Here is a 13600-nt window from a genome sequence, read left to right as displayed (position 1 = left end):
TACTTATAGAGGTGAGTTAATTTGTGTAGTGTAGCATCATTAAACAACAAGACAATTCAAAGTAAAAGCGGTCTATTTAACCTGCTGAAAACTGGCCTCTGTTACACTATATTATATCATATGACTGAATTATTCTGACTGAACCATTAAAATGCAACTACTATTTTACTGTTGTAGCTGGTCACGGTGGAGCTAACTAATTCACTACTTGAAAGACTCAGGTTTTTTTTATAATATGGGTCTATTTGTCTCCCCCCCACCCTCTTTTCTAATACTCCAGTCCAGCAGGTGGCAGTAATGAACCTATGAACTACATGTCAACCAATCTAAAGGAAGAAGACGAAGAAGAACAAGCCCCTCCTACTCAACATGGCGACCTAGAGAGGAGTCCACGCTCGTTTGTTGACATTTATTTTAAAAACCAAGTTTATGCTTCATTAGTGGATATACAACTACTGTAACCATGTCGAGACTCATCGTCAAAAACCTTCCTAACGGGGTGAGTAACCTGCAGGGTCAGCAGACAGTAACGGTCGCATTTCGTTTCAGCCCACCTGAAGTGTGCTGTCTTGTTATCTGTGTGTCTTGTGTGCAGATGAAGGAGGAGAGGTTCAGGTCGATGTTTGCCGCCTTTGGCACCGTGACAGACTCCTCTCTGAAGTTTACCAAGGACGGCAAGTTCCGCAAGTTCGGCTTTGTGGGTTTCAAAGCGGAGGAGGACGCGACCAGAGCTCTGAAACATCTAAACAAGAGCTTCGTGGACACATCCAGAGTCACGGTGAGGTTTCAGTCTCTCTCCCCCCCTCCTTGCTGCTGTTCACCTTGTTGTTGTTGTTTTTCCACGTGTTAACCCATGGGTGCCGTTTATTCCAGGTGGAGATGTGTAAAGCGTTTGGAGACCCCACTAAAGCAAAAGCCTGGAGTAAACACACTCAGAGCTCAGGCCAGGTCAAAGCCTCCGCTCCTGCTGACACTGACAGCAAAGAGGTACCAGCACACTCAAAGTAACAGGCAGGGAAACAGGGAAGAAATCACGTGGAAGTCTTAACATTATCCCCAGAGAGGAACAAGTGAAATAAAAGTAATTCTGAAAAAAGTACATAGAGCTTAAGCTTTCTCGTGTTGTTACCTGGATAGCCACAGTATATTAATTTGTTTTGGTGTAGAACAATGTTAAGTGTTGTCACTTCTTTAAAAAATTATTGTGCCCGTCTCTTCGATTCTGACTTTAGAAAAAGAAGAAACAGAAAAAGGAACTAAACAGCCGTCTTGGAAATGTGAGTAAATGTGTCATTCATTGTTTGTCTGCTGTTAAATGTTAATTATATCAAATCTGAATGTGGATAAAATGCAAATAATCTAGGGCTGATTATCACACCTCAGTATTATTTTGGTACCAACAAAAGTGTGCACATAGCATGATATATAGATGTCGGTGCACGTAAAGTCAGAGATCTTGTTTGGTTATTCTTTAATCAAATAGATCCTGATTTAAATCCATGTTTTAAACATCTAACATCTTCGAACTTTAGCTGTTTTTTTTTAACTGTTTTGTAAACAAAGCAAACCTTAAAGAACATGTTTGCACTGCATTTCTTTAGTAACTTATCAAAAAAGTATTGTTTTATTATCATTACCATAATTTATTTCAGCGTTGTCCAGTCTGATCTGTATAATGTACCTATAATAATTTCTTGTTTTGAGGAGTTACAGCATTATTTTTCTCCTGTACTTAAAACTCCCAAGTTTATCTATCACAATCGAATAAATCTCTGTCTGAGAAATGTGATGATTTGTTCTCAAGTGAGTTTTTTTTAATGGCACACAGCGTTGTATTTTTATTTATGTGATGTTTAATCTTTGAATGTTCACATTCTTGTCTCATTTCAGCTGGAAGAGGACCAGGGCTTCAAGGAGTTTCTGTCAGTACATCAGAATCGAAGCCAAGTACCAACCTGGGCAAATGACACTGCGCAGCAAGCGACTGGTCCTGACAGTGGACAGACAAAAACTCAGAGCAAGAAGAAGCTTGCTTCAGATGATTACCTCAACTTTGATTCAGACCAGTCCGAGGATGAAGACGAGGAGGAAGAAAATGATGAAGATCAAGATGAAGGTTGGTAATGGTGGTCTAAGTGTAGGTAACTGAAAGCTGTGTCCCATTTCCAAGTTTACAACCTGGCATTTTAGGGCCACTTTCTATTACTAAACCTGGAAATATTTGACTTCACAGTCTCGTTTAAGGAGGAGTAGATGGTTCAGTTAAGCCTCCAGGTCTTTTCAAGGGCCTATGTTTGTGGACCATGTCCTTTGGAGGCTGCAGCCCCTCAACTGGATCTTCAATATGAATAATAAAATAAATATATACATAGTAAATATGAATGTATACATATTGTTGTAAAGATATGCTATGTATACATAGTAAAATACAAACATACTCAAATAAAATTGAATAAAATAGATTTAGAAAAGAAATTAAAAGAAGTAAATTGTGCAGCTGAGGTTATAATAGATGGATGAAAGTGTGAGGTTACAGTGCTTCAAATTACAAGCAATGAATAAATTTGCATCTCTGTTACTATATTACAAATGCTACATATTACAGATGCAGAAATATGCAGTGAAGGCAAACTAAAGCTTGACTGGACTAAATATGAGTTTCATGTTGCTTTCAGGTGCCACTAAGGAAGCACTGAAGTCTGGCTTGTCAGATATGGATTACCTGCGCTCAAAGGTGGCACAGACAAACGACACCATGGTAGAGAGTGGAGAGGAGGAGGATGATGGTGAAGGGGGTGATGATGATGATGATGATGATGATGATGATGATGATGCAGAAGATGAGGACAATGGTCCTGTGCAGCACACAGACAGCGCCTATGAGAGTGGTGACAGAGAAAACAGCTCAAAGATGAAAAATTCAGTTTCCTCTGAGGATAACAAGCAGAGCAAAGCCAAGAAAACTGCCACGCAGGAGGTGATCTGCAGTTATACATTACAGTTCAGTGCAGCATATTGTTTGTGTTCAGTTTCCACCTGTTAACACCCCCGTCTGTTTGTTGCAGATGGAGCCGACGACAGACTTCACAGTGAAGCTGAGAGGAGCCCCCTTCAATGTTAAAGAGGTGAGTGAACATAAGATTTCTGATTTCAGGGATACAGTGAAGAGGCTCTGCATTCTGTGTATTATAGTGTCTGCATCTTTAACACAAACATTTGTTTTTATGTGTGACCTCAATAGCAACAAATTAAAGAGTTCATGACCCCACTGAGGCCCGCAGCAATCAGGATCGGAAAGAACGAAAGTGGAAATAGAACAGGTATGTTACTGAAAGCATTTGAATATAAGCTCCTCAGCATACTGTGCGTTAAACATATTTGATAGACTGAGTGTGCTGTATAGCACATATCTGATTGTACAACAGTCCTTATAGTATATGTAATGCATGTGTCTGTGTAGACTGTATACAGGCCCATGTATAAGCACTGCGTCTTATGTGTCTCAGGTTATGTATATGTGGACTTGCGCTCTGAAGAGGAGGTGGAAAAGGCCCTGAAGAAGAATAAAGACTACATAGGTGAACAATATTATGTCTCTTTTTTTTTATCTCTGTTCTTAATATTTTTATTTTCCTCGCTACCTTTTTTGTGTGCTTTAACATTCGTTGACTATGAAGGTAACTTCCACTTTTAATTATTGTGTAAATCGTGTCATCCAGCTTTTAAACTAAATCACAGCTCTGTAATTGAGCAGTAATCTGGTATTTTTAACCTGTATTTATTTTGTATAAACATTAATGAATACACATTAGCCCAAGAAGTGCAAAATGACAAGTATAGAGAAATATAATGTTTTTATGAAAATGCTTCAGACTGTTGTGATATGTCATTTTGTCTGCGTCACAGCTGGCTTGGTTCGAAAGGACTTACGTTGTGCCTGTGTTTTCAGGGGGGCGTTACATTGAGGTCTTCCGTGTGGATGCCTCTGGGGGTAAGGGCAAGAGGGACAGAAAGGACAAAGAAATTGACAGAAACTTCACCAGGAAGCTCAAGGAGGACGAAGAGGAGGAAGATATTGCAGAGTCAGGTCGACTCTTCATCAGAAACCTTCCTTACACCTGCTCCGAGGAAGAGATCAAAGAGCTGTTTGCTAAACACGGTGAGTAAAAAAAACAAAAAAAACATGCGTATATACACACACAGACAAGCATTTATCTGCAAAAATAAATTGATTTTGTCCAACTTCATTATAATTTTGCAATCTTTCCAGGTCCTTTATCTGAGGTGCTATTCCCTATTGACAATCTCACAAAGAAACCTAAAGGATTCGCTTTTGTAACCTACATGATACCAGAGAATGCTGTGACAGCTCTCGCTCAGTTGGACGGACATATATTTCAGGTATTTGATCTCTGACTGATGTTCGAGATGTCTCTCTACCCTATAAGTGTGTGATTGTGTAATGTATAATGTATAATTTAGTAGTGCAACTTGATTTGCAGGTTAAACTGAGGCTGATTGGAAACATTACTTTTTCTCATGCTTTCAGGGCAGAATGCTTCACCTGCTTCCCTCCACCTTGAAGAAGGAAAAGACTGACTCCGCAGATGCCGGTGGTCCTGGCTCTTCATCTTACAAACGACAAAAAGATGCCAAGAATAAAGCTTCGAGCTCCAGGTATACATGATCCCATTAATCTGCTGCTTCTCTGTGTGTGGTTTTATTTAAATTTACACGTAAGATTTCTGCTTCTTTCCAGTTCACACAACTGGAACACCCTGTTTCTTGGCACAAGTGCAGTGGCAGATGCCATTGCTGAAAAATACAATACCACTAAAAGCCAAGTTCTGGACCATGTGAGTGACACTACTCCCCGTTCTTCTATATTTCTGCTCCCCTCAACATACTTCTACAGCAGGTGTGGTTACAGCAGCATGTGAATTATAAAGCATAATACATATTAAGCATTCAACTTCTTTGGTCCTTGCCCTCCTCTGCAGGAGTCCAAGGGAAGTGTTGCGGTGAGGATGGCTCTGGGAGAGACGCAGATCGTCCAAGAGACTCGACAGTTCCTATTGGACAACGGTGTCTCTCTGGATTCCTTTAGTCAGGTAAGTTTAATATAAACATCCTTACTTTCTGCTTCACAGTGCGTCGGTTAAGATTGTTTCCTCCTTGTGCACTCCGGTGTACAGGCAGCAGCAGAGAGGAGTACAACTGTGATCCTGGTGAAAAACCTTCCAGCTGGAGTGACGGTGTCGGAGCTGGAGGAGCTCTTCTCACCTCATGGCTCTTTGGGTCGAGTGTTGCTGCCACCTTCAGGACTCACCGCCGTCATCGAGTTCTTGGAGCCAACTGAAGCAAAACGAGCCTTCACAAGGCTGGCCTACAGCAAGGTGCGTGTCACTCTTCACCTGCATAACCTGTCCATATAGTATGTGTTGATTGGGGGCACTGAAGACTTGTATGTATCTCTGCAAACTCAGTTCCATCATGTCCCGCTGTATTTGGAGTGGGCACCTGTTGGGGTTTTTATGGCAGCCAAACCAGAACCAGGTAAAATCCTACAAACACAAATACTCATAAACATGGCGAATTACAAATTTCAAGTTTCGTATTTTTTTATACATGAAAGGGATAACATAAATAACTAGAATATGTATTGGATCTGTCCAACCAAGTGGGCAAAGAGGAGGCAGCGAAAGAAGAGAAGAAGGAGGAGGAAGAGGAAGAAGATGAGGAGGAGGAAGAGGAGGAATCCGCTCCAGGTTCCACACTTTTCATTAAGAATCTTAATTTCAGCACAACAGAGGAGAAACTACAGGAGGTAGGTCGACTCATAAACACAACTCTGTTATGTTTAGTAACAGTTAAGGTGGGTTTAATCATGCACTGATGTATAATATTGTTTTCAGACATTCTCCAAATGTGGCAAGATCAAATCCTGCACCATCTCCAAGAAGAAAGATAAAACAGGTACTAAACATTGAAAGTAGGATCACTAATCTGAAAACGGACTGAACATTTATATTATATATAAAGATTTATAGGGGTTTCATTTGTGAGAAAATTGTTTTTGATCTGTTGATTATTTTTATTATCTCTGTTGAATTGATGATATGAACTCACCTGTTGTTAAGTTTCAACTATAATTTACACTTTAGATCAAGTATTTCTGTAGATGTATAGATACACCAATCTATCATTATTCAATTGATTATACACATTTTGACAGTGATGTTTTCTAGGGCTCCTGTCACAATTCACTTTACTTTTTACTGAATCATGAGAGAGATTAAAAGGGGGAAAAAAGTGACACTCAACTGTGCTGTCGTCACACAACGCCATCAGTTTAGTGCCACACATCATTTATCTAAACAAATGTGATATCTGCTTATCTGGTGAGTTAACCGCCCTGTGTTTCTTGTTTTGACTCCCAGGAAAGATGTTGTCCATGGGCTACGGTTTTGTCCAATATCAGACGCCAGAGGCAGCACAGAAGGCTCTGAGGCAGCTACAGGTACGGCTCCATTTCCTCATCTAAACTCTCACAGCCTTTCTTCACAGCCTGGTTCTGGACTAATGTGTTCTCTCCCTCTCCACCAGCACTGTACTGTGGATGATCACAACTTAGAGCTGAAGATTTCTGAGAGAGCCACAAGGTAAGATTAGGTTCAGAGGGATTTTATTGAACATTTTTGAATAAGTGTATCAAAAGTAAAGTAGTAAACCCGGGCTCTTGCCTTATTAAATGTTTCAAGCATCAGCACCTGGCAACACAGTTACATTATAAAATGTTGTTTTTCATTATTTTAACATATTGACTGAGGGTTTGTGGGGCCTGTAAACCTCCTCTGTTGTCACTATTCATTCAGTCTTTTTCCCTGTGCGCAGGACTACTGAGGCGTTACGCAAGAAGAAGCAAGTTGAGAAGAAGCAGACAGGATCTAAGATCCTTGTGCGCAATGTTCCCTTCCAAGCCAGTGTCAGGGAAATTCGAGAACTCTTCTGGTAGCGGCCGCATACACACAACTGCTTTTTTTATTCACACTGCATGGAGAAGGTTTAGAAAGAGATAATTTAATAATGCCACCATTTCGTCCCTCTTTTTGCTCAGTACATTCGGAGAGCTGAAAACAGTCCGCCTTCCAAAAAAAGCAGCTGGTTCAGGGAATCATAGAGGCTTTGGCTTTGTTGATTTCCTCACCAAACAGGATGCTAAGGTTTGTGTGTGATTTGATTTAATCTGTTTTTCGTAGATAATGTGAGCACTCTGATGCAAGAGTCCTCTTGTACTACAGTGTAGTATGGTGAACAGTATTATGCTATGATCATAAATTCTGTCTCTCTACAGAAAGCATTCGCTGCACTGTGCCACAGCACCCATTTGTACGGGAGACGTCTTGTGCTGGAGTGGGCTGATGCTGAGGAAACAGTGGAGACACTGAGGCGGAAAACAGCCGAACATTTTCATGGTAAATCTACAATTTTTTTTTAACATACAGAATATGATCCATAAAATGAAAATAAAATTGCTATATATATATATATATATATATATATATTAATTTCTTACATCTCATTTATTTCTCATATCAGTTGCCTCCAAAAAGCAGCGGAAGGCAGAGGTTTTGGAGGGAATTATGGAAAAGATGGAAACTGATGGGGGCGCGGAAGACTGAGGTCCCTCGACGCTCCTGTTGGCGTGAAGGCCTTGATACAATCCTGACCGCTCCCATGATTTTCTGTGTGAATAGGACTGAGAAGAAAATATGGACCTGACCCAGATGTGCAGATGGAGCAAATTATGATAAATTTATCACCTTATTGAGTTGTGTGAAAAACTTTGAAAACTTCTGTATTTCTTTACATTAGTAAGTAAGTTTTGTATAGAATGATCAACCTCAACATGATGGGACTGATATCAGTTTTTATATAAAATTTTATTTCATGATATAAAAGCTGTTAGCGTCACTTTATGTCACACATTGCGTCTGTTTGAGTGGCTGGAATAATGAACATCCATGAGCGAAGAGGATGTAGTCTTTTATTTTGAAAATACACTCGAGTACAGTCATGTGACCAGTCGCCCGCATTATCATGTGACTCGTTTATGCGAACATGGCGTTCAGGTGTGGGACGTCGGCTGTGGGAAGTTTTACAACAGTTTTGAATGTTTTAGGGATTTTATACGTGTTGTGTTTTATGTGTGCGTCTGTTCGAGCTGAAATACGAACCGCGGTTATTGACAAAAAGACCGGGCAGCTGTCTGTCCTGGAGGGATATCAAGAAGATTTTGTTGCTTGGGCGAACTTCACTGATGACATTAAAACATCAGGGTGAGTGGACGTTAATGTGTCTTTTAACTTAGAGGGGATCACATACGAAACTATTTTCTACCTGGACCCCGAGTTGGGTAAGGTTAGGACTGCAACTAAAGATTATTTTCATTTTCATTTAATCTATAATGCATCATAACAACAAAAAGCTGTAAGTGACACGTAGAGAACCAGGTATTTTGAATTTTCAGTGATGTTGCAAAGAAAAAAGAGCAACAAATCATCACACTTGAAAAGCTAGAACAAGAAAATGCAAATGAAAACAGACAACAGAAGTGAAACTCGTGACAGGAGAGGTTAAGACAGCCATAGACATAAAGTAGGCCTGTGAACGAATTAAAAACCCAACATAAATGCATGAATAGTTTAAATGAAAATACATAGAGATTAAAAGCAAATAGAGAAAAAACACAACACATAGCAACAACATAACATTCAACACTAATACAGGGAGTATAGTACAGGGTACAGGAAAATAAAGCAGCAGAGAATATAATAACCAAACGGTAGACAAGAGTAGTTATTGTTACTCCATATTCCATATTACTCCATTTTATTATTCCATATCTGGGCACCATGATAACACACGCCATACTGGCCATGGCTGGTTTCATAAAGAGGAAGGTGAAAATGACATGACACAGCAGTGATTCCCAAGCTCGGCCCCAACAGTAGTCTTGAAATTGCATCTGTCTCGTCCTTGCCAACTTTACGTTATTCCAAGCCTGCACACAGGTATTATTTGTCATCTTTTTCATTTATTCATATGTGCTCTCTTTTCAGCTGGTCTTTCTTGGAGGTCACTACCAGTAGTCGGTACAATGACAGTATGCAGGCTTACGCTGCAGGTGCAGTGGAGGCAGCAGTCACATCTCAGGTCAGCTTAAAGCTTTATTCTGCAGGCTTCATTGTGCAAGTAGTCAAAATGTTTTATTTACTCGCTTTACATTTCAATTAATTTGAACTCTTGGTAAATATGCGTTTTAGCTCATCTATAAGCACTGGATGAACACTCTAATGAATTACTGTGGGCCCTTCACGAGTCAGACCGGTTACTGCGAGCGCCTTAAGGCTTTCATCACAACCAATTTGCAGTGGGTTCAAGACCAAATACAGAAGAACCCAAGTTCACCCTACTGGTACCAGGTACGTAATGAGCATTTATAGGATGCATAAAATCCCTTGCATGGAAACAAAAACGTTTTAAGGCCAGAGAAAATATATTCCACAATCTGTTTGTTCTTGTCAGGTGCGTCTGGCCCTGCTGCAGCTGAAAGGTCTAGAGGACAGCTACAATGACGAGCTGTCATTTCCAGTGGGGCCGCTCTCTTTCAACCCATTTGGCTTCATGTAAGTAATAAATCAAACATGTTTCCTCACTGTTCCTGAGAACATGAAGTTTTTTTATTTATTTATTGTTGTCTCACATTCTCCACTGCTACCCTGTCCAACCAGACTTTTCCAGCTGGGCGGGGATCTTGAGGACTTGGAATCAGCTCTGAACAAATCCAGGCAAACTCGACCTCTTGGATCTGGTTCCTGCTCTGCTCTCATTAAGCTGCTGCCAAACAATAAGGAACTGCTGGTGTCGCATGACACCTGGAATACTTACCAGTCAATGCTGCGAATTATGAAGAAATACATCTTTGCTTTTAAAGTCTCTCCTTTAGGTAGTGTACTGATACGAGTGCGTCTCCTGTTTTACACTCCCTTATTAATTACACTAAAGCAATACTTCAACATTTTGTGCAAAATGCTTTATGCTCTATTGGGTTAGATGAGACAATCAATATCACTCCCATGTTTGTACAGTAAAAAATGAAGCTACACAATTTATTCCCAAGTTTGAAAGACTCAGCAACAGACTGGCAGCATTGTTGCTGTCTATAACATGTGAATACAGGTTAGTCTAACTGTATTAATGTGCTCTAATTTCTTTCAGACAATCAGCTTCTTCCTGGGGGAACACAGGCATTCTCATCTTACCCTGGATCTATCTTCTCTGGAGATGACTTTTATATCCTAAGTAGTGGCTTGGTGAGAACTCTTTGTACTTGGCATGACAGAATTGAGTGTTCTGTGTTATTATTTTTCTAGATGGAGTTTATTGTTCTTAATACGTCTTGATTTCTGCAGGTTACATTGGAAACAACCATCGGCAACAGCAACCCTGCTCTCTGGAGGTTTGTTCAGCCCACAGGAACCGTCATGGAATGGCTGAGGAACATTGTTGCTAATCGACTGGCTGTGACTGGCAAGGCGTGGGCCAGTATCTTCAGCAAGTACAACAGTGGAACGTGAGTTTCACACACCAGAAGGAAACAGGCTCTCATTACTTTTTAACCAAAGTTATCAACACTTTGTCCAGATGTAATCATCTGAGCAGCTTCAAGGCTCTGTTGTCTGCTGCTTTTTTGTATTGTATTCAAAATTCACACTGATGATGAGATAAGATACGATGTTGTGTGATCTCAGACTGATGTGGAGTGAGAGGAGAAAAAGGCAGCAGAAGAAGGCCTTTTACAGTATTATCAGGAGTCACATGAGAAGTCAGCTGGGTGATACAGCTGTAATGGGGTCATTGTGCTGAGTTTTTGTTGTGAATTGATGAGTCAGTTATGTCGATTACATAGATGTACAGGAAATAAATAAAAATGAGTAAAAGCTAGTAGGCTAAAGGTGTTATGCTCAGTTTTGACTGTGTGTGTGTGTGTGTGTGTGTGTGTGTGTGTGTGTGTGTGTGTGTGTGTGTGTGTGTGTGCGTGTGTGTGTGTGTGTGTGCGTGTGTGTGTTTTGTAGGTATAACAACCAGTGGATGATTGTAGACTATAACCACTTCACTCCAGGGAAGACTGATATTAAAGAGGACCTCTTTGTTGTGCTGGAGCAGATTCCGTAAGTCTCTGCAGTTGACCTTTAATCAAAAATAGATGATTAAGTCAGTAATTCTACATGTGACACAATGAGACACAACTCATTCACTTCGAATAATCTTTTCTTATCTTGTGATGCTGCAGGGGGCTCGTTATTTACGCTGATAAAACTCAGGAGCTGCTGGAGAAAGGGTATTGGGCAAGTTACAACATACCGTAAGTATCCAGATTAGAAACAGGGAGTTTTATGTAACATGATTGCATGTTTTCTGATTGTATTGTGTGTAAATTATTTTTCCTTTGTTCAATCATGCTCATGTGTAGGTACTACGTGGACATATTCAATGCCAGTGGCTGCAATGAGCTTGTTGAGAAGTTCGGCCCGTGGTTCTCGCTGGACCAGAATCCTCGGGCTCAGATATTCAGAAGAAACCAGACAGATGTCACAGATGTGGACTCAATGATCCGCCTCATGAGGTATGGTCTGTTTGTTGCACAGGCTTGAGTTGGGCTTTTTCATCATGTGCTGGTTTGATCGGCATAATTTTAACATTAGATTTTATATTGTTATAGGCTATTGAGCAAAATGTCATTTTATTTATGAGATGCAGTGTCTCTCCTCAGGTATAACAACTTTAAAGAAGACCCGTTGTCAAAGTGCGAAGGCTGTAATCCCCCTGCAAATGGGGAGAATGCGATCTCTGCTCGTTCAGACCTGAACCCGGCTAATGGAACATATCCGTTTGGTGCCTTAAAGCAGAGACCACATGGGGGAACAGACATGAAGGTTTTTATTTCATTCTTTTTTTCTCATTTATTCACCTTTAATTAACTTTCCATCGCCCATCATTTGACCCACCATGCTCACCAAATCTTTTGTGTGTTTGTCTCAAAATAAACTGACAAAATCTAATGGATTGTGATCTGACGGATTGTGTGTGTTGCTCTGCAGATGACTTCCTACGAGATGTTTCGAGAGTATGGCATCGTGGCAGTTAGCGGACCAACCTGGGACCAGGTGCCACCCTTCCAGTGGAGCACTTCCCCTTACAAAGACTTGATACACATGGGTCACCCTGACACTTGGGCATTCAAGCCTATAAAAGTCACCTGGACTCCTTAATTGTTATTATACTGTATATACAAGTGGTATGATTAATAGCGCCATCTGTGCTGTTTGAAGGTTTGACAAAGGGAAATGGTTCTTTAATGTAGTGTGATATGACTTTTATGAACATAATAGTCATGTTATTGATTCTCAGGTCAGTGGTGATAATATTTTAGCAGTATTACAGTATTGCACTATTTGCATAATTAAAGCTGAAAAGGCTAAAGAGAGCTTTGAATGTGAGGCAATATAACAGAGAACAACTTCACAATCTTGTTGTAAAGTGGAAGCTTCCACATTAGATTATATCTGATTTTCATGTTTTGTTCTTAAAATTTTGATTTTCTGAAGCTAAATGTGTGAAAAATGATCTCCATTCTGATGGCTTAACTATTTTGTGCTGTGGTAACATTTTTCCATGGAACTACAACCTTCTTCGGAGAAATCGCCAAGTACTAATATTGATGCAGATGCAAATTTTCTTTAACACTAATGGAAAATTAAGTAATTCTGTTATGATACATTTTATGATTTTTTTTTTTTAATTTCTAAAATGTTTTCTAAATAAACAGTGCTGCGATCGTACCCTTTTTTAAATATAATTTTGTATCGCTGCTCAGTCCATGTAATGGTTTGTTTGTTAGATTTTCCATACTATAAAAAACAATAACAGAAAATTGAATTCAATGTTTTAAAATGTTCTTTTTCTTTTCATTACGTCCATGTTAAATGTTGGTCAGTACCAGTCATGCAAATAGGAGTATGTATAGAACTGTGAAAAGTTTTAGCCACTTTAGATGTTTAGATTGTAATTGATCCACACAGTACAATCAGATAAGCGTCTGATTGGTCACAAATTTTATTGTGCAGCATGACAATGACCCATACAGCCAGGGTCATAAAGAACTATCTTAGGCTCAAGAACAAAGAGTCCTTTAACGTGGTATGGCCCCCACAGAGCCCTGATCTCAGCATCATGGAGTCTGGGATTACATGAAGAGACAGAAGACACTGAGACAGTGTACCTGTTAAGTACCTTGAAAAATGGTGCCCCTTAGTGTACTTTAGTAGAATAGGTGGTGTTTCATAGGCAAAGGGTGGTCACACCAAATACTGATTTAATTAATTTATTTCTGTTTTCTGCACTTTGTATGAAGTCAATTGATTAATAAAAACTGTTCATGGTATTATTTTTCAATTTACTTTTAGTGCATAAATGTTTTAGTCATTCTTTCATGGATAAAGTTGATTATTTTAATTTAAAAAAAACTGATAAAATA

General features: G+C 39.7%; 2 protein-coding genes across 2 annotated transcripts; both read left to right on the top strand.

The window, feature by feature from the left end:
* Nucleotides 1-356: 356 nt before the first annotated feature.
* rbm19 (RNA binding motif protein 19) lies at nucleotides 357-7961 on the top strand. The gene is made up of 24 exons (XM_056376825.1): nucleotides 357-499; nucleotides 596-778; nucleotides 874-987; nucleotides 1233-1277; nucleotides 1891-2116; nucleotides 2676-2977; nucleotides 3066-3125; nucleotides 3242-3320; nucleotides 3507-3578; nucleotides 3950-4159; nucleotides 4271-4401; nucleotides 4550-4677; nucleotides 4760-4856; nucleotides 5001-5111; nucleotides 5196-5396; nucleotides 5487-5556; nucleotides 5682-5827; nucleotides 5916-5976; nucleotides 6441-6520; nucleotides 6607-6662; nucleotides 6895-7011; nucleotides 7118-7223; nucleotides 7355-7475; nucleotides 7600-7961. Exons 1-24 carry the CDS (start codon nucleotides 464-466, stop codon nucleotides 7680-7682), a joined length of 2835 nt encoding a protein of 944 aa, XP_056232800.1. The 5' UTR covers nucleotides 357-463; the 3' UTR covers nucleotides 7683-7961.
* A 121-nt stretch (nucleotides 7962-8082) lies between these two features.
* plbd2 (phospholipase B domain containing 2) lies at nucleotides 8083-13507 on the top strand. The gene is made up of 12 exons (XM_056376826.1): nucleotides 8083-8339; nucleotides 9123-9216; nucleotides 9327-9485; nucleotides 9589-9689; nucleotides 9795-10009; nucleotides 10282-10376; nucleotides 10476-10636; nucleotides 11139-11234; nucleotides 11357-11428; nucleotides 11537-11689; nucleotides 11837-11999; nucleotides 12165-13507. The coding sequence occupies exons 1-12, from the start codon at nucleotides 8122-8124 to the stop codon at nucleotides 12333-12335; spliced, it is 1698 nt and encodes a 565-aa protein (XP_056232801.1). The 5' UTR covers nucleotides 8083-8121; the 3' UTR covers nucleotides 12336-13507.
* The last annotated feature ends 93 nt before the right edge of the window (nucleotides 13508-13600 follow it).

The sequence above is a fragment of the Seriola aureovittata genome, chromosome 5 (genome assembly GCF_021018895.1).
Source record: "Seriola aureovittata isolate HTS-2021-v1 ecotype China chromosome 5, ASM2101889v1, whole genome shotgun sequence".
In the NCBI taxonomy this organism is placed as follows: Eukaryota; Metazoa; Chordata; class Actinopteri; order Carangiformes; family Carangidae; genus Seriola; species Seriola aureovittata.
The sequence above is the reverse complement of the archived record's forward strand: the minus strand, read 5'-3'. Positions and strand labels throughout refer to the sequence as shown.